At 33.3% G+C, this 26,642-nt stretch overlaps 1 protein-coding gene across 1 annotated transcript; it reads left to right on the top strand.

Annotated features, from left to right (window-relative positions):
* On the top strand, positions 1 to 26,187 carry LOC111695749 (calsyntenin-1). Its single transcript, XM_023465179.1, has 8 exons — positions 1 to 152; positions 16,450 to 16,598; positions 19,329 to 19,456; positions 19,609 to 19,964; positions 20,251 to 21,800; positions 22,203 to 22,353; positions 24,406 to 24,575; positions 25,722 to 26,187. Exons 1-8 carry the CDS (start codon positions 89 to 91, stop codon positions 25,890 to 25,892), a joined length of 2,739 nt encoding a protein of 912 aa, XP_023320947.1. The 5' UTR covers positions 1 to 88; the 3' UTR covers positions 25,893 to 26,187.
* The last annotated feature ends 455 nt before the right edge of the window (positions 26,188 to 26,642 follow it).

Genomic DNA, 26,642 nt, shown 5'->3' with positions numbered 1-26,642 from the left:
CTAGCTCCAGTAGTCTCACAGTATCCCTGCTGATAAGATGATTGAACAGGGTTAAACTAAACACAGTGAACCAACCCTCCAGTTAAATATGGCGTGGAGGAGTATTACAAGTGTTCTGCTTCTAGCTTACCTCACTGTATCTTATGCTAAAGGTAAAATAGTGATAATATTTAATTTCTTGAACCTAGATAATATTTCTCCGACTGGTTAATTGATCCCAGAGGACTTTTTTTTACCTGGAGGAAGTCAGGTGTATACGACCTCGATACCTTTACGTAAAAATTGACGTTCTTTCTCTAATAGACTAGCTTTCTCCGGACAAACTTTGTAAAGGATTTATTAAAAATGTAGTTTCAGTAGATAGAGTAGTTAGAGTATCAGGAACTAGATTACGATTTAACTGTCCAAATAACCATGTTTTTAATCCAAATCTTTTCAAAATATGCATTCTCTGTCAGTGAAAACTTTAAAAAAAAGAATTTAGCTTTGTTTGTTGTTCTTTTATCTAGGTTAAATTAATGCATAGTTTCTAGATTCTTTCATGTAGTAAAATATATTTTAGAAGAAACTTTATTCAGCATTTTGAAATTAGTCGAGGTTATCAATTTGTTGTCCACTGAACACAAAACATACCCAAACCTTCAAACCACTTTAAAACATACCTAAACCTTCAAACCACTCTAAAACATACCTAATCCTTCAAACCACTCTAAAACATACCTAAACCTTCATACCACTCTAAAACATACCTTAAGCTTTAGACTGCTCCAAAACAAACCCAAACCTTCAATACACTGTAACTAAAGCATATTGAGATTACTCTAAAACATACCAAAATTTTCAGACCGCTAACATACACAAATCTAGCTTGGGATAGCTCTACAACGTACACACACCTTTAGACTTCTCAAAAATATACCCAAACGAGACCACTCTAGAATGTTTGTATTCTTGAATGTTTTAAATAAAAACACCGTCACGCATTCTTATGTTCCAGCCTCTTGTAGTTAACATGTCCGATAATTCTAATCAATCTCCTCCCCTTCACCCCAACCCAAAATTTAAATTTTGTTCCAACGGGCCCCATTACGTCTCCAAGATCTAACCCTGGAGTATCTGTAGCTATAATCTATCTATCTATTTATTATGTTATCCTAAATCTAAACTAAATCAATAAGGCTTGATAGACTTTTTCAGATTTTTTATTTATTTTAAGTTTCACAACAGTGCCCTTTAAACTCTTATTTAACAAGTGAAAGGGGAGAAATAATTAAGTCGCTTACCCCATAAGAAGCCATTAAGCTAGTTTTAAATTTTCAAATAGAAGAACAAAGATATCTCAATTATCAATACTTTAAAAAGGTTTAAAAATTATCTTTTAAAAAAATTAAATAATATTTGGTTGAACATCCCTTGAATCAAAATGTTCCATTCCTCAGAATTATGAAACTGAAAGCAAACACCGTAAAACAATCTTAACATTTTAACCGTCCTAGTTAGCTCGTCATTAAAACTCTTGTATTTACTCTGGGTCTGGTTGAGAACAAAGAACATTTTCTTCCAAAGAATCGTTGTTAGAAGTTGTGCTGGAGGCCTTTTAATTTTGCAGTGAAGTGAAATTCATCTTGCTCAACATTGCTATAGATTGAAAACTTCTAAACTTAAAAGAAAAGAATATTCATTTTTATTCTCTCTTTCTTCCTTAATTCACTTAGCTTACACTTTATATCTTATATTAATAAACATATATTTTCACTTGGATAACATTACTTTTTTTTCTTTACTTAGATACCATCGCTTATTCTACCAGAACTGAGAACTTTTCTGTTGGATACGCATAATCCCGATCCACAGATCTCAATATCTACAGTGTGCACTTTTAGTTTGAGGATCCGTGCTTGATCTCTTCATTTCAGTTATCCCTTCAGGATAAAATTGCGCTGCGGATATCGAATAAAGTTTAAATTAATCTGCAGATTAACAAAAGATTAATATCATGCATTGATCTTAATACAAGAGTTTCCAGCTCTGGTCTAAAGACTTTTTCAGCTTAACTTAACACTATGTTCACGCACAGTGCACCTTTACCTAGCACATAATACCATGCACCTGAGCATATAAAACAACCCACCTACACATTACACTTTACTTGGCATATAATACCGAAACAAACGCATCACTCCAAAGCTGAAAAAAAACCTCCCATATCAATAGCCAATATTTCTTTTTAATTTTTAATTTTTATACTATAATTAAACAATCAACTGGTGAAACATATCTTTATTTAGTTTGTACAATATTTATTCATCCTCATGGTAACCCTTCTTAATACTGTAAACATTGCTACAAAGCTAAGTATTGAAATACTAAACCAGGTCTTGGAACAGAGATGAGAATACATGATATTAATCCGGGAAATCTTTTGTGTTCTTCAAATTCTTGTATCAAGATATACAGACAACTTTTATTCGACATTGCATTAGACTTGTACTTGTATTGGAGACCTGTATCCAGGTATATTGGAGACTTGTATCCAGGTATACTGGAGATCTGTATCCAGGTATATTGGATACTTGTATCCAGGTATAATGGAGACTTGTACCCAGGTATATTGGAGATTTGTATTCAGGTATATTGGAGACTTGTACCGAGGTATATTTGAGACTTGTATCCAGGTATATTGGAGACTTGTATCCAGTTATATTGGAGACCTGTATCCAGGTGTATTGGAGACATATATCTTGTTATATAGGAGACTTATATTCAGGATGATTGAAGACTTGTATCCATGTATATTGGAGACTTGTTTCCAGGTATATTGGAGACTTGTATCTAGGTATATTGGAGGCCTGTAACAAATATACTGGAGACGTGTTTCCATGTATATTGGAGACTTGTATCCAAGTATATTTGAGACTTATATCCAAGTATATTGAGACTTGTATCCAGGTATATTGGAGACTTATATCCAAGTATATTTGAGACTTGTATCTAGGTATATTGGAGACTTGTATCCAAGTATATTTGAGACTTGTATCCAGGTATATTGGAGATCTGTATCCAGGTATATTGGAGACTTGTATCGAGGTATATTGGAGATCTGTATCCAGGTATATTGGAGACTTGTATCGAGGTATATTTGAGACTTGTATCCAGGTATATTTGAAATTGTTTCCAGGTATATTGGAGACTTGTATCTAGGTATATTGGAGGCCTGTAACAAATATACTGGAGACGTGTTTCCATGTATATTTGAGACTTGTATCCAAGTATATTGAGACTTGTATCTAGATATATTGGAGACTTGTATCCAAGTATATTTGAGACTTGTATCCAGGTATAGTGGAGACTTGTATCCAAGTATATTTAAGACTTGTATCCAGGTATATTGGAGACTTTTATCCAGGTATATTGGAGATCTGTATCCAGGTATATTGGAGACCTGTAACAAATATACTGAAGACGTGTGTCCATGTATATTGGAGACTTGTATCCAGGGATATTGGAGACTTGTATCCAGGTATATTGGAGACTTGTAGCCAAGTATATTTGAGACTTGTATCCAGGTATATTTGAGACTTGTATCCAGGTATATTTAAAGCTTGTTTTTACATTTTTCCAGCGTCTAAAGTGACACTGAAAACAATAATTAATACATTACATATTCCTCTTAGTTGTATGTAGCTGTATAAAGATATCAGAGTCGATTGCGTGACTTGTCAGAAAATCGATAAATATAGAAAGAGAACCAAATCCTACAGATAACAAAAATTGATAAAAGATAGATAGATAGTAATATATATGTAAAGATAAAGATGAGAAATATAGATAAATATGTGTTAATATTGATTATTTATACAAATATTAAATATTTATGGACAGATGACATGTTAGAACTTTATTCACCTTGCTTACAGAAAAGTAGGCGTAGACTGTAGAGCAACAATGGAACTAAACCTTTGCATCAAAAAAGTTCTAATCCTTATATCTCTGCAACCTGAAGTCGTAGACCTTTGATATTGCAAAAAAAAATCTGTTAAGTTAAATAGTCAAAGTTTGAAAATCAACATCAGTCTGCAAAATTATAAGAATTAGAGAATCAGAGTTTGTAGCGAGTAATAAGTTCGAATTTGAAACCAACTATCAGAGATAGAAAAACCATAAACGGAAGTAAACCAAAAAAATAAAAATTTACATCAAAACCCGATGAATTTCATATTTCCATTATAAATGCTTCAATAACAAACCCTTATATATTGCTAAACATCACAGTACATAAACACATGCAATTAAAAAAGTGTAAAATGTAAGGTTGGCTGAAATTTATCCCCCCCCCCCCTGGGAGGAGGGTGTTTTCACTGCTGCACATATACTCTTTTTAAAACCTATATATAGGCTAATACATCTAGCAGACAAGCCGTTGAAATTTATGATATTATTTTTGTGTAACATTTGGGGGTTCAGTGGTGAGGGGGAAGGAGATTTCAGATTTTGTTTAAATATCAAAATATCAAATATTTGATGAGTTGAGCAGGAAATGTTTGAAATTATGTTTTCCAAATACAAGAGGTTGGAACAGTCTACTTTACGCTGAGCATCTTTTCAGAAAACATTTTATTAAGTTTATTTACCGAGCTAGAATGGTAAATATTGATCTAATCTCTGAGAGTTGATGGTAAGGGTTAGGGTATTCAGTTTCTTAAACTAGAATAAGTCCTTGGTTTCTATCTGTATATAGCCTATATCTCTCCCTACGGAAAAACATATATAAACATTCACACTTTACAATTTAACTATTTTAGATGTTAAGATGTTTTCCCAAGGGCATTTTATTTCATGAAAATTTTTCAAAAACATCAAATAGCATTAGCCTTTGAGAAAGAAACACTAAAAACATGTATTTGTTACTGTTAGCAAAGCTTTAATCTAAAATAAAACAAGGCATTTTTATCATTTATATTAATTCCGAGTTAGTCTTATTTATGTTGATGTCAGCAACAGAATTAATATCTTATAATTAGTTTCTTGTTTATTAATAAATGGTTTATTATTCATTAATCTACCGAGAGCACAAACATCTTATAGTAAAGAAATTCTTCCAGAGTTCATGGTTTCCTTAAACTTCCGGGGATTATACAATCATCTTGGATTACATTTTATTCTTTTGGTAAATCTTTATAATTATTAAAGATAGAAATCAAGAAAAAAAGTTAAAGCAGAGACATCCTAGTTCTCCAACAGCAACGGTACACACCCAGCATGCCAATCGTCTATTAAGGACGCTTTCGTACAACAAATAAATATAACAAAACCATGGTTTCTGGCTCTGAATTAGTTAACCATACTATAAATATATATAAATAGGAGCAATCTTATTTCAAAATCATTCAAAGGAATTGACATATCTGTCCTTATCCCGGCAATCTGTTTCTTTTAAACACAATTTGAGCATTTCAACATAAATTTTTCCGATTTTTTTGGGTTATACTTTTTAGTCAGCGGATATGTTTAAATGAAAAAATATAAAAACTGTAAAGTATAAAAGTGTAAAGGAATTGAGTTTTTGTCACAAATTCTCATTTTCTAATTCTTTTATCTTTGCAACCCGATAAATTAGACTATATTTCAAACTATATATTCTGTAAGATCAAATAATCTAAGTTTGAAATATGAAAGGTCTACACCATCAGTTTGCAAAGATAAAGGGATCAGAAAAGTTGAGTTTGTGGCAAAAACTCAATTTCTTTAAAGATGGTTGAATTATAGACCTCATTGAAGAAACCAAACGCATTTAGTTTTGGTTAGTCCATGCAGGGTCAAATGTTCGATTTTTAACATTCTTTTTCGAACAATTTTGATGATGATAAAGATAATCTGTCCATGAAGAATTTATTGGATAGATGAGATGATTCCAATATAAAGGTTGAGCAATGTCGAGAAGAAAACTAACTTTGCTTCATTATTTCTTACATTTTGTCTGATCGTATTTTATTCCCTGGATATTTATCTTGTTGACAGGTTTATTTTGAGATCATCAACTAGGTAGATTAAACGTTATACATCCAACAATATAATTTTTAAATCTTGCGGACTGATTGGCTTGTTCTCAATTGTTATTGTACGGGGTACAGTAAAAGGCACTTTTTTGCAGTGAATCATCTTTACATTAAGCTAATTAAATAATTTTTTTTCTCACAGATTTCCCAGATTTTTGCTTCGAATTCACAGTATATTTTGAAAGAAGTTTGGTTCCTTACTTTACACAATTGTATATTAATATTTATATTTTTATTTTCTAACAAGCAAACAAAAATTTTAAATTTTAAATACTTATATCGCGCAAATTTTAAGGTTAATTTGTTTGTCTGGGTTTATCGTCTGGAAATAGTTTGTTTTTGTTTAGATTTAATCTGAAGAACACGAGATAAATTAATCAATTTCTATTGTGTGGACGGAATCAATGCACCAATGCATTAATTTGAATCTTTGCATTAATTTGAATACATTAATCAGATTTCATCTCTGTATTTGCTAGCCCTAGTTTAGATACATTATTAAACACATATTGATTTATTAAAACAATAGATATAAATGTCTGAATGAACAAAGATGCGGTTAAGGTTGAATCCTTAGCTCCGGGTTCAGATTGAAATGGAGAGGCTGATTTAATCCTTCCCTGAATATTGCAGGGTTTGAACTAGTGTGTAATCATTCTCTCAACTTTAAATTACTTTTATTTTCAACCCGGAAATTTGATGAGGAACATTTCAGAATACAAGAAGTAGAGATAAATTATTTTTTTTTTCCTTTTTACCTTTTAGCTTCTTTTTAACTTCTAGCTGCAATAAATATCAAAGCCACTATTGCTCCCCTGAATCCCCTCATATAGCTCTCTCTCCATTGAATACCCTTTAGCTCCCCTGACTACCCTCTAGCTAACATTTAAGCCCTCTAGCTCCCCTGAATACCCTTTAGCTCCCCTGACTACCCTCTAGCTAACATTTAAGCCCTCTAGCTCCCCTGAATACCCTTTAGCACCCCTGACTACCCTCTAGCTCCACTGAATAACCTTTAGTTCCCCGGAAAGCCCTCTTTAGCTCCCATTAATACCCTCTAGCTCCCCTGAAAAGCCTCTCTTGCTCCCTTAAACACTCCTCATAATATCATGTGGCTCCAATAAATATTCTCTTGTCCCTCGCGTCCAATTTCAATTATAAGGAAGAAGTTTTTTATCGGAACTACTGTAACAACTTTGCGACCTCGTAACTTCCTTAGTTTTCATTTTGCACCCGAGTGTGAGGTTGGTTGCTTCTAAGGATATCGAAATATGTTTTCTTAATGAAACTCTTCGCATTTGAAAATATGCTGGATTTTAAACTAAAGTTAAATGAACTTCAGTTAACTGGGCTTTCATGGATACTTTGCTACTTCTTAATGAAAGTCCTTTTGCTCCTAGTAACCCCGTCTCTTAGATTTACTTGATCTTTATGAAAGTTTGCGGAGCTTGAACTAGATGGTTGGGTGGAGCCCTGGAATGGGGGTGAACTCAAGGGGTTGGAGAGAGGGGGGATGAGCAGGTTAAGGGGTAGAAGGTGAGTAGAGGGGCGGGGGGGGGAGCAGATGTAGTGAACCACTGGTCACGGCTAAATACCAGTTTTCGTCAGACCGTTGATTTGTCGCTGAACTTGATTTTGGAGTAAATAGCATTGTCGTCATTTTACACTCTTACAAATAATAATTATCTTATTTAAATGTTATTTTTGAAGCTCTATATATTCAATATTTAATTTTTCATTCTTTTTAAAAACCTGTCTTTTATTTTTTCTCAACTTTTTTCTTTAATTTTAATGTTTTTTAAGAAATATTTTTAGATATAAAATAGATATATTTACATAGGGTTTGTCCTGCCAAGATTAATTATTCACAAGTAGACATTACCCAGAGATCTATAATAAATAATCTATATTATACATATGTTCATGGTTTATGCCAAGATAGTTCAAGATGGTCGTATTTACATATCTAATGTTATTTATCCACCATTAACGACGAAATCTGCATCGGTGTTTACAAAGTTTATAAACACTTCGTGATCCGCCCCCAACCCCCTCCCCCGCTCTTTATAAATGGAAGTATTACACCCTGGAATAGATGACCCCTTCCCCCTCTTCACCTCTCCACGATCCCCCACTCCTAAAACATTCCCTCCTTTCATTGAACTATTTACAAATTAGAAGTGTGGAAGTTTGGAGAACGAGAGATATGAGGGGGGGGGGAGTATTGAGGGATATAATAATATTCCAGAAAAGGGGCTGTTACAGAAAATGTATATAATGTTTGGTTCAAAATATATTCCAAGTGAGAAGGAGAAAGATTAGGTCAGATCTAGAACTTGAGTTTGGTAATAGAGTGGAGTTTATGAGCTAGGAAATATGGAACTATAAACCGCTGAGGGAGATATTTAATCTACAGATACTACACCTTACATCCATTCATTGGAACCTTACATTCATTCATTGGAACCTTATATCCATTCATTGGAACCTTATATCCATTCATTGGAACCTTATATCTATTCATTGGAACCTTATATCCATTCATTGGAACCTTATATCTATTCATTGGAACCTTACATCCATACATTGGAACCTTATATCCATTCATTGGAACCTTACATTCATTCGAACCTAATATCCATTCATTGGAAACTTATATCTATTCATTGGAACCTTACATCCATTCATTGGAACCTTATATCCATTCATTGGAACCTTACATTCATTGGAACCTAATATCCATTCATTGGAATCTAATATCCATTCATTGGAAACTTATATCCATTCATTGGAACCTTACATCCATTTATTAACACCTTACATTCATTAAAACCTTACATCCATTCATAGGAACCTTACATTCATTCATTGGAACCTTTTATTCGTTCATTGGAACTTTGAATCCATTAATTAGAACCTTACAGTCATTATTTTGAACCTTAGAACCATTGAAACCGTAAATTGAATTTATTGGAACCTTACATACATTCACTCCTCCTGCGGAACCTTGAAGAAATTGAGTTTTTGCCACAAGCTCTGAATTTTTTAATCCTTGTATCTCTTTAACCCGATGCTGTAAACCTTTGATATTTCAAACTATAAATTCTGTTAGATCCAATATTCTAAGTTTGAAATATCAAACATTTAAACCATCAGATTTGAAAGATTTGGGGATTAGAAATTTTTAGTTAGTGTCAAAAACTCAATTCCTTTATAAACCATTCCATTAGAATTTCCAATGGTTTGTTTCTTTAATCCTTCTGAACTTTAGGTTCTATTGAAGGTTTGAACTGCAGTAATAATATCTATTTTGGGGGAAAACTTTATCCCAAGATACCTTCAGCTATAATTTAATACTGGAGTATTTCTAACAAAATAATTCAATCTACTTCTTATCTAATTAATATTAGTTAAGGAGACATCAATTCTCATTATGTTAATTAAGGTTTGAACACTACACACATTTTTGTATTAATTACAAAATAGTGCAAAGCCTTTTCTGATTTGCTCCTGTTCTCTGATATGATAAAAATGATGTAACTTAATATCTTGTATAATGTTCTAGTATTTCCATTATAATAAAGATTGCTGGTATCTGGTTTCACACTACGGGTTATTGATCTACAGAGTTGAGAATCTGTGATTTGTTATCGAACGGGGGGGGNCATATATGCGATATATTACAATTTCATGCCTTTACAGACCTCCTCTGCACTCTAGAATTAGACAAAAACGTAACGTTTTAGTAACGATAGAAACTATATGCAGTATATTTAGAATTTACGTAATCGGAAATTCTCAAAAGTTGACCTTTCCTCAATAAATATTTTTTCTTCATCATGGATAAAAAATATGTCCTAGATGTCAGTAAATCAGAACATCTGACTCACCTTTGTCCGATTCGTTAGACATTTTCTAGCTATAGCTTTAGCTGTGACTTCCTAGCCTAGCTAGCCTGGGAAATCGCAGCTAGAAAATGTTTAACGAATCGGGTACTTGATTCATCGTAGTTTACTCAAAACTATAGTTAAAGCTAAGTGTGTCTGGGACCGGCTTGTATAGGAATACACTTTTAAACTTTCTGATATTTCATTCAAAACCATTTAACTACATTTTCTATAATATTTAAAACGTGAAGCCTAACATATAAGGTATACAAATTAAAACTCTACACTGTAGGGAGAAAAACTCGTTCGAAAGTTAAGGCTCACTGAACATAAAATAAAGTCGTTTGAAAGAATGTTGTATAAATCATGATAAATGATTGTATTATAAAAAGTAAATAAAGATCTGGCGACCTTGCAAAAAACACGTTAATACCTGTTAAAACTTGAATACCTACGGTCAAGATTCATGTTTTTGTTTGCGACTTTTCAGCACTTCGAAAATACAGTTTCATGGGGTTATGCAAGTAAAGCTCTTTATAAAAACATTTACACATTTTATAAACATTTATTATAAGTTTGAATCTTATTTTTATGTATTGGGTCGAAAACAGAGCGATGTCTTTAAAAAGCCACAAGAATCTTTCTAAATGAGATATAAATTAATATGTACAATGGAAAACAGAATCAACTCTGCTAATGTCTAAGAATCTTAGTGTATGTGGGAGTTTTATATGATCATTAGGGTGCAGAATTTCAAAAGAAAACATGTTCATCCCCCCCCCCCCGCCCCCGAGTTGCCCCAACCAGCTTTATATTATGTTTTTAGTTTTTGATTTTTCTTTTCCTCTTAATTGAGCCTTATGCTGGTATCACATTCAGGCTGTTGGAGCCCATGTCGCACTAATCCTACTGGAGAGTTGAAAATCACGAATATTTTCAAACCTGAGCTAAATATTTCACAGGAATCCGAGTGATATACTGATTACTCCTAACTATCTCGACCTACTTCAGTTCTGTGTATATAACAGTATACCTTGAGAATATTCATTCGGAGAGAATTAGCTTTACTCAATGCTCATCAAGCATATACCTTTCTTCTAGAATAACAATTAGGAGCAAAACATCGGACTAGGAGTAGAATACAGGACCAGGAGTAAAATACAGGACCAGGAGTAAAATACAGGACCAGGAGTAAAATACAGGACCAGGAGTAAAATACAGGACCAGGAGTAAAATACAGGACCAGGAGTAAAATACAGGACCAGGAGTAAAATACAGGACCAGGAGTAAAATACAGGACCAGGAGTAGAATATAGGACCAGGAGTAGAATACAGGAAAAGGAGTAGAATACAGGACTAGGAGTAGAATACAGGATCAGGAGTAGAATACAGGACCAGGAGTAGAATACAGGACCAGGAGGGAATATTCTACTCTTTCTATATATATATATATATATACTTACAAAGCTAATATTTATTTATTCATTGTAGGTATTGTAAAGCAGATTATATTTCTTCGTCGATATGAATGCGGAAAAAGTAAAGAAACATGAAATATCCACAAATAACTCACTGTTATCAACTTATTTTCATTCCTCAGCGGGACTTCTCTAAAACTCAGAACAAACTTAAAACACCTCTCAGTTCAACTCAACTATACACCTGGAGAATGTTAACAAACTTTTAACTAAACCCTGTAATCAAGGTTCCATTAAACTTTAAAATCTTCCAATTTCTTCAACAGTTCGGAAGGTTTGATTTATGAAGCTTTCCGAAGTTGCTCTATATACCATGCTCTAGAGGAGTAGAAATACTTTAAATAAGTTTTAAACTTTAACTTCAATTTTTCATACAAGATAGGGGCGAAGTTTAATGGTAGTATTTTTATTTCTGGTATTTATGCAGAAATGTATATTCTGAACGATATTGGGATGGTTATGCTTGAAAAAAAAATATGAATTAAAAGTGAAAAAGACTATGAAAATGAATATGACATTGAATACAAAAATTATTTAAAAATAAATGTGTAGTGTGTGCCTTGTACAGAAGCATGAAAATTTTCATAAAAATGATTGAGTCTGTAGGCATACGTAACCTACAGGATGATCATGAAAATTAACCTCAATATAGAGAATTGTGAACTCTACCTTCCTCAAAGTTCCAAATGATAAGATCTAAGTTTCAGTTCATTAAGGAACACGGACTAAACTACAAATATGGATTCTAGCCTCGTGTAACGTGATAAATAATCAGATAGATAGATATTTACATATTTCGGCAAAAGGTAAATAGAATTTTTCAGAATGAGTAAATTTTTTTTTACATTACACATTTATTTGTATTCAATGGATTCATCAGCCATCACCCCATTTACGCCATTTTTCTATGCTTCCCCTAGTAAAACAAATCCTTTATTCAAAATACGCGTTTAAACGCTAAATTGTTCTGCCTTCACTACCACCATGGTTTAATTTGTATTCATTCTGGTTTAAAATGTATGACCCAGGAATGAATTTGAACTACGTCCCCAAACTACCTATACTGCCGGTTAAAATTTAAACCAACGATTCAAAGTTGAGAGTAAGAAAGGATTTAAATTTGAAACGGCGGCGGTAGGCAGTTCCAATTCATTATTTCGGTCCCTGGAGACCTTAAAGTATATTTTTTCCTTCAGAACATCTGCGTGGTGGGTTGATCCAAGATTATAATTAAACATGCTGTTCAGAGTTCGTGACTACCAACCATTCTACACTCTTTAGTTTATCATTTTTATCCTTCTCTCGGTCCTACCCCTGTCCAATCTATTTGTCTGTCTATTCAATTTTTTGTTCAATCTATTTTCCTTTTTAATCTATTTTTCTGTTTAAGATAAGATAAAGTTTATTGCTAAAATACATGTATCTGTGTAAAGAACGAGTTTACAATTACAAATTGATAATTATATTAACAGTACAAGTGTAAAGCAATTAGGTGGAAAATAGCGCTTGGCTGTTTTGATTATTTTGAATAAGACTTCCTATTCAACCTTTTGCTCAATTCATTTTATGTTAATCTATTTTCCTGTCAAAGTAATTTCTGTTTCAATCTATTTTCCTGTCAAATTCTATTTCGTTCTTTTTTTCCCTTTAGAACGATTTTTTTTGTCTAAACTCATTTTCATTTCGTATTTTCTTCATTATTTTTCATTAGTTTAATTAAATCTGCTTAAATCATATTCTGACGAATTTTCCCTTTCTTTACAATCTCTTTTTTGAGACTCTAAATCTTTTTGTATTATCCCAACGCCCCCCCCCTCCACCTCAAAGCCAACCTTTTGTATTTGCTAGTGAAGGTGGTATATTTGAAGTAAGAAAGGTATTATGTAGATCTGGTTGAATACAAATACGGTAGCTCCGGGTTCTAGGTTATATCTAGAGTATTCAATAAACATTACTCATCCAACTCTTTTAACCCAGAGAGTAGTAGCCTGTTATTTTACAGGTTTATCATGTAGATTTCTTATATAATCTACAGGTTTATCATGTAGATTTCTTATATAATCTACAGGTTTATCATGTAGATTTCTTATGTAATCTACAGGTTTTATCATGTAGGTTTCTTATATAATATACAGGTTTCTAAAGTAGGTTTCTTATATATCCTACAAGTTTATCATGTAGGTTCCTTATATATTGTACAGGTTTATCATGTAGTTACCTGCATATTCTGCAGGTTTCTAAAGTAGGTTTCTTATATATCCTACAAGTTTATCATGTAGATTCTTTATATATTGTACAGGTTTATCATGTAGTTACCTGCATATTCTGGAGGTTTCTAAAGTAGGTTCCTTATATAATCTACAGGTTTATCAGGTAGATTTCTTATATAATCTACAGGTTTAATCATGTAGATTCCTTATATAATCTACAGGTTTATCATGTAGATTCCTTGTATAATCTACAGGTTTTATCATGTAGATTTCTTATATAATCTACAGGTTTTATCATGTAGGTTTCTTATTTAATCTACAGGTTTTATCATGTAGGTTTCTTATATAATCTACAGGTTTTATCATGTAGGTTTATCATGTAGTTACCTGCATATTCTGCAGGTTTCTAAAGTAGGTTCCTTATATATCCTACAGGTTTATCATCAGTAACTTTTTTAAAACTTTTTTTAAACTATGCAAATATTGTATAATTAGCTGATGTGAAAAACTTAAATATAAAACGAATCCTAGGGTAGTAATGTGTAGGTAGATGATTAGCCAGATTTAAACTAGGCAAACTTAAAACTTTGTTTAACATAAATATTTACCAAAAAGTTTAGCACATCTCCCATCTTCCTCTCCCTGCATCAGTTTTAATTATTATACAGATCTTACCAAGAAAATCAAGGAGTAAGCCAAGGATAAATGAATCTCAAAGAAGTAAAATTCTCTGAAAAATGGAACAGATTTTATATATAAGAAAAGAAAGGATTAGGAGCTATCTTATATTCACAGCCAGACGAATTGGAATTGGAATAGAGATTTATTCATTTTCTTCAAAGATTCTTTCATATCTCAACTTAATATAAATCTGAACAATGTGAAGAAACAAGGTTTGGTTTCGGAGGAATAGAACTGAGTAAATATAAATAGAGATGGGAGATGGATCTACCTGGATACTTCCTGTCAAAACAAGACACTAGAGGGTAGGTAAATAAACAGATCAGGATATATTAGATCAATATATCAAGGATCAACATATCATGCATCAAGGCATATTTAATTAAAGTAAGGTAGATTGATGTATCCTTAAAGGGACTGTCAACGCAAATTCAAGTAACCCCTATCTTGCATGGCTGATTCACAACGGTGCCTTTTAACCTTTATCTGAGCAACAATGAGGAAGATATCGTCGTTTTTCAATCGTTTTGTCTCTCTCTCTCTGGATAAAACTGCGAGTCATTGTTATTGAGAACCCACAATTGAAAATGATCAATTCTTAAATAGAAAAACAAGAATATCTTCATCATTAAATACTTAGACGAAGGTTTGAAGGGTACTGTTTGGAAAAAAATGGAGGGTGATTTAAAATTAATTGTGATGGATTAGAAAGTTCTAAACCAAGGTAATATATTACTGAATTATGCTGAAAAAAGTTTTTCCCTTATTTTTAGTTTTTTGGATCCATCTTGATCCAGGTAGTGGTAAACGACGGAGGGGAGGGGGTTTTATTGCTTTCTGTTTTCCTTGAATCAGTACCTATTGATTAGAATGGGGAAGATTGTCTTAGTAAATTCTGTATCTCGTATGCATAATCTTGTCCTATGTAGTCTGGTCTAGTCCTGGTATATTCTGGTCCTTATATGCATAATCTTGTCCTAGTGTAGTCTGGTCTTGTCCTGGTATAGACTGGACTAGTCCTGGTATATTCTTTTCTGTGGCCTTCTAGATATAATTTTGCAGATGTCCAAAGTAATATTTAAAGTGGATTGTTTTAAACCTTTAAACTTCCATATATGCGATATATTACAATTTCATGCCTTTACAGACCTCCTCTGCACTCTAGAATTAGACAAAAACGTAACGTTTTAGTAACGATAGAAACTATATGCAGTATACTCTATCCCTGATATCATAAAAGGGACGTTTTTAGCCACAATTTAATTTAACAGAATATCACATTGTTCACTCACTTTTCAATAAGATTAAGTGTAGAATGTATAACTCTTTCCTGCAAACTGATAGAAGAAAGTCGGAAGGATTTAATAAAGCAGTGGGACTACCTTTTCAAGGATTTCAACAAAATAATAATAAAACCGCCATTGTGTGTACTGGAAAGTGGAAACATGAATGTACTGATGTATTAATGGTGGAGAAACCTTATAAAACCAACTCTTTCCCTTGCAGTTGCATCTGACTGAAGGCTATAACTAAAAGTCACGTAATAAAAACAAAAATTTTTTCTATGTAACAAAAAAATTTAGTCTTTGCCACAAACTCTGATTTTCTAATCCCCATATCTTTGCAACCCAATGTAGAAAGCCCTTTTACATTTTATTAGAGCAAATACATATTAAGATTGTAATATCAAAGGTTTTCACCATCAGGTTGCAAAGATTGGATTGGAAAATTTGAGTTAAAGTATTATGATTTATATTTAACTATAACGCACAATAATTTAATCTGTTTGAAGAAATCCGAACATTTTGTTCGTTTTATTGAACTTACCGGAAGCATATATCTCTAAATTGCGAACGTTTTGTTTAAAATTAAGAACTTAAAATCATGTTGATCACAACTTCAAACATGATGATATTTGTTATTTTTCGTTGCTTTCGTATTTCAATTTTACGAACAAAATTTTCTTCTAATTGTGTATACTTGGAACATTGTTTGCATTTGTGGAGTGAATTTTATTATAAACTTTTGCAACTAAAGAACAAGCAATAACTATTAAAAAGTTGCAAAAATAAACAAAAACCATTTATATCAAATGAAAACATTGAATAAAAAATTAATCTAACTTTTTTTGTTTTAGTTCCTGTCCTGAGCGTGGTTGGTAGCTATGAAGGAACGGTGAGCGAGAAAGGAGGAAAGGTTGAATTATCTCCAGAGCTGAGAACTGAGAATGGACCCATCTGTGGGTACAGGATCAGTGCTAGTTATAACGAAAAACTTCCTTTTGAGGTATCCATTGTTTTTCTACAGGATATAATGCAGTTTGCAGCCACACTGTAGTCAACTAACTTATTTATTATTTAAGAAAGGCTCTAAGCTAATTTAGAAAGTAAACGTATTTATTTACAAAACTTACAAAACAGGAAAGTTTTTACAAGATAAATACAATTTTAGCTCTAGAAGAACAATAGCCCTGACAACTACAGATAGTCCCGGGAACTCAGGGGCGAATTTAAAGGAACTGTTGTAAGGGTAATTTCATGTAACCTTCCACGCAAAGATTACAACAGTACCCTTGAAACCTTTGGTTGATTAAGTATGTATTAGATATCCATGTTTTTTGTTTTATTAAACTGTTCATTTTCATTTGCGGTTTCTCTGTAAACGTGACTTGCGCATTTCTTACTTATAAGAAGCAATGTACAAGTTCTGGTGAGGAAAACGACAGTATCTTCCACTTTTTTAATCGGAGCTGGGAACTTTTGAATAGTGGATATCGGGATTAATGCTTGATCCACTCTTTTTCCTAATCTCCAGATTAAATAATGCTTGTTCTCCTCTCATTTTCAATCTCCAGATTAATTTACCGATCGGGATTAAGGATATCCCATTCTAAAGTTTTTAGCTCAGATTAATGTTTTAAGGGTGTCGTTTTGAGTTGGGCATTGCCATCTTTTCATGATTTGTCACTTGAAATTACGCTTACAGTCCCTTTAAACTCGCCTTTGTTCTACACGACAGACATTCATAAACCAATAAGGGATCAAAAACAAATAGTTTGCAAATATTCTTTTTTTAAATATCCTGAGCTGAGAAAATATGCAGGATAAAATTGATTTTCTTATTGTGGGGAGATTAACCAATCTTTCATTTGTAATATTTACAAAAATTTAATTTTGACCAACCATCGTTTAATTGCAGATACTTGATCCCCTCCTTTTTTTAATAAATAAAGGAATGTCTGGGTTCAAAGCTGGATAGTTTTAGAGCGTGATGTGGCATAAAATCATCGTTTTACTTATGATCAAGATGGGAGTAGGGAGGGGGGGGGCGGAGACCCCATTCTAACATTGGTTAATATTTGGAGAATGGAGAAAGTAAACCCATTTTTGCCCACGTTTTGAAGTTATGTTTAATGAGACATGATAATGAAATAATTACGAAATCAGTAATTTTGTTGTTTACAAAAAAATTATTGAAAAGAAGTTTATGTCTTTGCCACAAACTCAAATGTTCCAATTTATAAATCTTTGCATCCTGATGGAGTAAACATTCGATATTTCAATCTTAGATTATTTGATCTAACAGCATTCGTAGTTTGAAATATCTAAGGTCTACGATGTTGGGTTGCAAAGATATAGGGATAAGAAAATCAGAGTTTGTGGTGAAGACGCAATTCCTTTGCTAAATCGCAGATAGATAAAATGTAAAAACACTGAACTTTTTGAGACCTGTTTAGAGTTTTATCCCCAATTAAAGAATTATGAGAAGTCTAAAAGTTTTCAAACTTTATCAATTAATTGTTTTCAGAACATTTATTTTCCTGCTTTCATAGTTTTAGTTTTATTCACAACAGGCCGTATAAATCCCTCCCTCAACTAGTTTTATCAAAATTATCTATATTTACAGAAAAGATGTATCGATAGATTAAAGTGTATCTACGATCTACTGAATTATCTATTTACAGAAAAGATGTATTTAAAATTTGTTCATTGTTTTAGGATTTTCCAAATTTTCCAATAAATTCTTCTCATTTTTAAATATTTTTCATCGTAAAAAGAGAAATTTCAAATTGATGATATTCCTTTCAAACTTTAATCATATCAAGGGTCTATACTAAACTGACAATCCCAACCCTCTTTTTATTAAAAATGTCGTCTTTTCTATTTTTGAATTTCTTGAATGTTCATGAATGTAGTGTCTTTGGTATTAAATTCAATCTTTTTTTTGTACGAAATTATTTGGCAAAAAATCAATGTAAAAAAGGACTTAATAAATTCTTACAGTCGTCTATGAAGGTTCGTCCTTCGTGGGTCTGGGTAAAAATAAAAAGACGATGACTGATTTTTTTTTAAAACTAAAGTGAAATTTTTGTAAAAATTCAATATGATATTTTAAAGAAATTATATTTTTGGATGAGCAAACAAATTGGTAAAAATAATAAATAAAATAATAATAAGATAATAAAATTTCTCAGTGCGTAAGCTGAGTCAGGGTTTCCAATATAAAATTCAAAAATAAAGTTTTAAGTCATTTACATAATATGTACAATATTACCAATACTGAAGCTAACCCTGAGCAGTGAGCAGTGAGTAGGACGGGCCTACTAATCATATAATGAGAAGACTAATCTGTTCCTTAATAATGTATACTTCTAATACATACATTATAATACAATACATACATAGTACAAATACATATTTATCATTTTTTTACAGAGTGTACCAAGTCCTTATTTGAACCATCAAAATATAAATATTTTTGTTGTACTTTAGTATAGCAGCTTTGTACTTTCTTATTGGTTTATTTTATAAAAATCCATTACATCTGTATAATGCTTTCTTCTTTCTATTTTTCTATTTTTTATCATAATTTCTAAATCTATGGTAGAATGAGGTTTCGTTTTCTGTGTTTTTCTTCTGTTTGTTTTTTAAATGACCATGCTATTCTCAGTGTTTTTACCTTTGGATTAATGGACGCTTGATCTGTTTGTGTTTCTATATATTTGTTTACTTGAAGGTGTTTATGCTGGATCAAGTGGATGGAAGAGCGGAGATGAAGGTGAGACAACCTCTAGATTGTGAAACCAAGCGAAGCTATAAAATGAGTCTGGTAGCAGTATCCTGTACAGGGGAAGTGTCTGACAGGTGAATAGATTACTTTACAAAACTTGAAATGTTTCTGACAGGATTGAACGATAAGTCTTTGGAGACGAAAAGTGTGATTTTATTTCCCAACTTGCTAACTTGGTTTAATATGAAGCGAGGGTGGAGAGATTTATGTAAATATTATATTTTAGTGTCGAGGTTCATATCTCTGTAAGGGACGTGAACGAGTATCTACCTGAGTGGAGAGAGGAGGAGTACAGTGTTCAGGTTCCAGAAGGAGAGTTAATCGACAACATTATCTCCGTCTCTGCCAAGGATAAGGATTGCTCTCCGACCTTTGGTTCTATATGCGGTTACACGATCTCTAGCCCAGAGCAACCTTTCGAGATAAACGATCATGGTGTGATCAGGAACACAGTTCCGCTCTACTCCCAAGAGTCTAGAATACATGTTCTCAGTGTGATAGCTCGAGATTGTGGAGGGAAGGAATCAAGTTCTGTTCTAGTTACGATCAACGTATTACCGAAGTGTATAACTTCTTGGACAGGTTTGTAACCTTTCTTTATTTATCAATTTACAGAAATTTTAAAATTTGATTGATATGATGGCAATGTTTTCTTACCTTTTTCTAAATTGAAATAGAAATAATATCGATTTCTGATATTTTACTGACGTTTTATTAGATTTTATACAAAATTGATTTTAAACTTGAGATATCACAAGCTGTGTGAAATATAACTCTGTATAATCTGGTACCTAGAGTAGGTTCCCTCTATCTCCAATATCTATAATATATTCCTGACCGGGAGAAAGGCTGATGTATATTATTTCAGATGTATCCACGAGTATGACGTATATCCCAGGAACAGGTCCTCAGCCTGTATTCCCAGCAGCTAAACTCCAGCTATGCCCTGCTGTCTGTCAACCTGCCAGGATAGAAACATCTCTCACCCTTCACACCGACCATGTTGGTGTAGGATGTGACAGAGACACTTACAGTTTAGCCAGTCAGAGGAAGATGTGTGGATCCAGTAGTAGTGCTGTAGATCTACTCCCAGCGGAATCTGAAGCTAAGTGGGTTGACCAGCTCAAAACTGACAAAGGACGTGAGGTTAATCCTGTTTATCATTTCGATGGAAACTCCGCTGCAACAATTCCGGAGCAGGTTCTACCACATTCTCTGGGATCAGAGTTTACAGTTTACACCTGGATGAGACATGGATCTAAGAATATGGATAAGCACAGCAAAGAACATATAGTTTGTCTTGCCGATGATCATCGTAAGAACCGACATCATCTCGCTCTGTTTGTCAGGAACTGTAAACTGGTTTTGTTGTTCCGCCGCGAATACGTGGAGGCGGAAAGAAATGTATTTAAGCCGGCGGAGTGGAGATGGTCTCTGCCCCAGGTTTGCGATGATAAATGGCATCATTACGCTGCAAGTGTGAACACTGACGGAGTAGAGCTTACTCTGGACGGAGAGGTTTGGCAACCGGAGCCAAACAACCCAGAGATAATTGATGACTGGCCACTGCATCCTGCTTCAGACCTGAAGACCACGTTTACCGTTGGAGGTTGCTGGCATGGATCTGATATGAAGATGAGACACTTGATGAAAGGAGATCTTGCAGGTCTTGCTGTTCTACCAGGGAAAAAGGAACACTCCGAGGTTTTGAAATGTCTTGTTCAATGCAGTGAATCCTTACAGCTACCAGCAACTAATCTTCTGGATCCTGGGATGGAGATGATCACGAACAGTCATGGAAGTCAGGTCACCATCGATGGAAAGGATTCTAAGAATATGGAAGAATTGGTTCGTCAGGTTGCGTATCTGAATACTCGTGAGTTCCCAGCTCCAGGTAGAAGAAGGATGGAGCTTACAACCACTATAACATGTCAAGACGGATCCAAGAGAGAAGTTCCGCTCTCGGTCTCTAGAATCCTGGTGCTCCCTGTTCCTCAACCCACCATTAGTCTCAGCGCCACGGAGAATAAATCACGAGGTTATGAGGACTTTAAGAAAGGTGTCAGAATATTCGAAGATCTAAGCATCAGTGTCTCCAAAGTTGAGGATGAGATCGAACCTGACTACGGATCGGATACCAAAGTGGACAGATGTTCCATCATTGTTTTCCCACCTTTAAACCCTGATCATGAGAAGATACTCCTTCCTCAGCCCATGCTGAACAGTCTGAATATAGTTGGAAAGGTTGGAGAAGAAGGAGCGGATATAAGGGGTGCAGATATGATCTATAACTATGAGCAGGTTCTAAGACAAGTTATCTATTCTAACCAGAAGCCTGCTTACTACCTGAACCGTCAGTTTAAACTAGTCTGCTCCGAGCTCAACCAGAGGTTTACCAGCAACGAGTATGTACAAACGGTAAATATTACTAATTTACTAAACATAAAAAAAAAGTTTAATGAAAAGCTTAGAACCATTTTTTCTTATAATACAAAATGTATGTTTTCTAATGGCAAACACATTCCTATTCAATATTCTGTATATTAATTTAAAGTGAATTGAACCCCACGGAATAATATTAATCTATGAATACCCTAGGCTACCTCTCTATTCTCTATATTCTCTCTTTGTACATGATAATTATTCTTCCCATCTAGCAATCTATCAACCAGGATATAATAAAATCCTCTTATCTCTGTCAACTCTACCGTTTTCTTTATCTTCAAGTGAAGTTGGATAAACAAAACTGAAAATAAATAACACAAACAAAAGTTTATTTACAACAATTGTTTACAAACTTTTGATGATAAATGTTAATAGGTGAGTGTAGTGCATCCTCCAGTAAACCCTGAGACCCTGGGACCTGTTCGTCCTGCTCATCACCAGATCTCCCAGCATGGAGCGGAGGTTTCTTCAGCTAGGTTTATCTCATCTTCTAGGGAATATATCTCTCTCACAGGACAAGCTCAAGGTACTAGTTATACCTCAAGGTTCCTTAACCAAACATAAATATTGAATCCTTGACTTTAATATCCTAAAAGAAAAATTATTCTTTCCTAGATCAAACACAACTATTCTATCCTAGACCAAAGCCAACTGTTCTATCCTAGATCAAACACAACTATTCTATCCTAAACCAAACCCAACTATTCCATCCTATAGATCAAAAATAACTATTCTATCCTAGACCAAACCCAACTATTCTATCCCAGACCAAAGCCAACTGTTCTATCCTAGATCAAACACAACTATTCTATCCTAAACCCAACTCAACTATTCTATCCTAGATCAAACACAACTATTCTATCCTAGACCAAACTCAAGTGAAGCCTGACATGGGATCCATCTTTCACATAAATAATCAATGGAATATCTTGGTCATAGGAAACTATTATGTGAATTATCAAAATTATCAAAATTCAATGCTTTTAACCTCCTCGGATACTAAACGAACACTGATGCATCGATTCTTATTTACAAAGTCCGCCCAGAGAGAACTGGTTTCAATATATACGCAGAGTATACGCAACTGCAATTAACTTTCCTTGCATTACATTCTTGACCAAACCCAACTATTTTATCCTAGACCAAACCCAACTATTCTATCCTAGATCAAACCCAATCATTCTACCCAAACCAAACCCAACTATTCTATCCTAGACCTAAGCCAACTATTCTATCCTAGAACAAACACAAATACTGTTTTGTTACAACAAAAATCTATTCTTTTTTATTTGAAATCTTGTTTACTGCACAGTGCACATATACATGCAGATTCTCCCGAAATGTCGTCCTTTATTTTCTGTTAAATCTAAAAGAACATTTGAAAGAAATCTCTTCAGCCATTGTTGAAAGTCATTAAAATGGGAACATTTAAAAGTTAGCCAAGTCCATAAAACGTAGAACCAATAAAAGAGTCTCTTAGGAGATGTTTAAGATGGTTCTTTAGAAAGTAAATAGTAAATAGTAAAGTAAACAATGTACTATTTTAACATAAAAATTTCCTTTTGCGGCTTAAAAAAATATATAGTTTAAAAAAAAAGAAAAAAGAAAAGTCTAAGATTTTTTACGTGTTCAAAAAAAACACTTGCTCGTTGTCAACTTTCACGCTACTTTTTCTACCTCGATTTCAATCCAACATTATTTAATGAACAATTATATTGTTTAACTCTTTTTATTCTTTTTATGCTACATAAGTTAATTACCATTATTTATTAAGAATCTAAGCTTTTTATTTCTTAATATTTTTCAGATTTCATTATATGCCGGGGTTTGGGTTTCATACAGGGTGTCCCACGAAACATGACAATAGCAAGACGACTTGAAAGTCGTCTTTGGTATTTGAATTTATTTGTGACATTTAGTCTTCTATCTACTTTAACGTGCATGATTCTTGAAACAATTATCACATAATTCTCCTAGCCCTGCATTTCCAAAAAGTGGTCTGCGTTTTTTGTGATTTCAATATTACCGGAGATATAAAGAGTTTGGTTCAGATTTCAATTTTGTTAAATAAAAGCAAAATTGTCGAAATCTGAACGAAATTCTTCATATCTCGGGCAATATTGAAAGAGACCACATTTTGGAAATGGCAGGACAAGGGAAATTTTGTGATTATTATCTATAGAAATAATTACTTCTAAAATTAGGTTGACAAATAAACGCAGCAAATTATATGAAAAATCAAGACGACATTCAAGTCGTCCTGCATACTGTCATGTTTCGTGGGACACCCTGTAGGTTCATACGAGGATTTTCTCTTGGAATTTGGTTACTGAGAGAAGTATTTTCCAATGTTGGAATCAATCAAGAATAGGTTTTTAAAAGAGAAAAGTTTCTCACTAAAGGAATGTAATGACGCTAACGATGAAAAATGTTCGGAAAGTCTGGAAAGAAACCCTTGAAGTTGTAACTCTGGGAATACCTGAATACACTTGTGTTTTAATCTTCACGAAAATCTGTCAACTAAATTAATTTCTTTTAGTCACGAATTTTATACTTTTTATATCATTTTATTCCCTAGGACACGCAGTAGTTGTTGTTGTTGCTGTGTGCGTGTGCTTGTTGATAACTGTGCTCGGAGTTGGCGTGCTCCGATTGCGCGCAGCGCACAGACGATCCAGCGAGTGCGAGGCCGAAGTCGAAATGGCCTGGGATGATACAGCGCTGAATATTACAGTCAATCCTCTAGAGGTAATATTTATTTAAGCTCCGAGATCTCGTCTGTTGATTAATTACTTGAAATTTTCCATCTTCTCAGGGTTTATTAAACACACAAAATCAAAGCTAAGTACGGGTTGGATATCTCTATTTAAAATTTGGAAATGGTTTAAAAAAAAAAAAAAATTGTGTCACGAACTCTGATTTTCTAATCCCTATATCTACTTAACCCAATGTCATAGACTTTAGATATTTCAAAAATATGATTTCTGTTAGATCAAATAGTTTAAGTTTGAATTATCAAAAGATTACACAATCAAATTGCAAAGATATATGGATTAGAAACTTTGAGTTTGTGACAAAGACCCATTTCCTTTATAATTACTAGCTTGGAAACCTAGCAATGTCTGGAAACTGAACTCTACCTATAAACCTTCTCAACTTTAAAGTTTTGAACTAAGCTAAGAACATTTCTGTGTTCTGCCGAGATTCATAATTAAAATTTGAAAAAATAGGTTCAGGGGCTAATGAGTTATGTTCGAAATACAAAGATAAGCAAACAGACAAACCGAGAATACTATGTTATATAAATGCTATCCTTAGAAAACTTTAAATGTAAAAAAAGACAATTTTATAAATATTTATTTTTCTCGTATTTAAAAATAGAACTGGTAGAATCAGAGGGGGTTATGAAATGCGGTACTTCAGAAAAGAGGAGTGTTCACAGAGGGGGAATTATGAAATGCGGTTCTCTAGAACAGGAGTGTTTATAGAGGGGGGTGGGATTATGAAATTCGGTTCTCCAGAACAGGAGTGTTTATAGAGAGAAGGGTATCACCTATTTCACGAGAAAATCTTTTCTTTGAAGATTTCTGTGCCTACTAAGCTTTAAACCTTGAGTTATATTTAAATCTATTCCAGGTTCTTTACTCCTCGATACTTTCTGGGTTTATCGGTTTTATATAAAGGGACTGTATGTTCATTTTAAATTGATTCTCTAGTTTTGAGATAAAAATTTAATATTTATACAATTCAGACAAAACGGCAGTATTTTTTATTTTTTGCTGCACTATTGTTGACCATATTAACCCATCTATATGTATAGCTACATAAGATAGTCAAAAGAAAAGGGGGTCTTTACATTTTAACAAATTCATAGTTATGAATTTCTTGTTCTAGGAATCTGAGTGTCAAGCCATGGGTGGTTTAAGACCAACCGAGTCAGATCTTGAGGATTCGTCCGACGACGACATGTACGCTGACGACACCTCGGATGACGACGATGATGACGATGATGGAGTTGAAGATGCTCCAACTCGTCACCGACTTGAGTGGGATAATGATATCTAAATACATTGTTCTACAGAGAAATGGTTTTAAACCTTGGCATTTTTCTAGGCAACCCACCCATTCCTATTCACGCTAAATACAACCCGCCCAGATCTAGCCAGTACTAAATATATTACAAAACGTACCCTGAGAAAAAACCTAAACGTTGTACCGTACCAATTCGGATGTACATTGTACATATATTATCTCTATAGTTTACATATCAAATATTCCTCAACATTCAGAAAAAAATGATTTTAAATCTGCAGATTTTTAAAATGCTAATTGTTAAATGTTAAATTGAAAATGTAAATGTAACCTCCAGACCAGAAACAATATTATAAAATTATTTAATATTCAGACCGAGTTCGTTTTATTTAACATTTTTATTAACTTCGTTTTTATTTTGTAATTTAACACTCAGGATAAACCTAAACCTAAACCTAGAACTCACATTCCATTTTATTCAATGCAATTTTGTTCAGGGACAAGAAAGGGTTCAGTCAAACCTTATCAGCGTAGTTTACATCTGATTTAAGATACAATATTCCACCCTAAACTAAACCTTTGGTGCGATCTGCAGTGATCTGCAGTACTCGGACCGAATAAATAGTTGGTTTTAATGGAGAGTAAATTCGGTTAATCCTTTATAAAGGAATCATGTTTTCAAATTTTTAAAGAAACTTGAATCACGGTTTTTATTCAATGATTTTTAACCCTTGAATGTTTTAATGAAATAAAATCCAGAAACTTTTGATTAAAATATGTAAC

This window comes from Eurytemora carolleeae, unplaced genomic scaffold (genome assembly GCF_000591075.1).
Source record: "Eurytemora carolleeae unplaced genomic scaffold, Eaff_2.0 scaffold11, whole genome shotgun sequence".
Classification (NCBI taxonomy): domain Eukaryota; kingdom Metazoa; phylum Arthropoda; class Copepoda; order Calanoida; family Temoridae; genus Eurytemora; species Eurytemora carolleeae.
The sequence above is the reverse complement of the archived record's forward strand: the minus strand, read 5'-3'. Positions and strand labels throughout refer to the sequence as shown.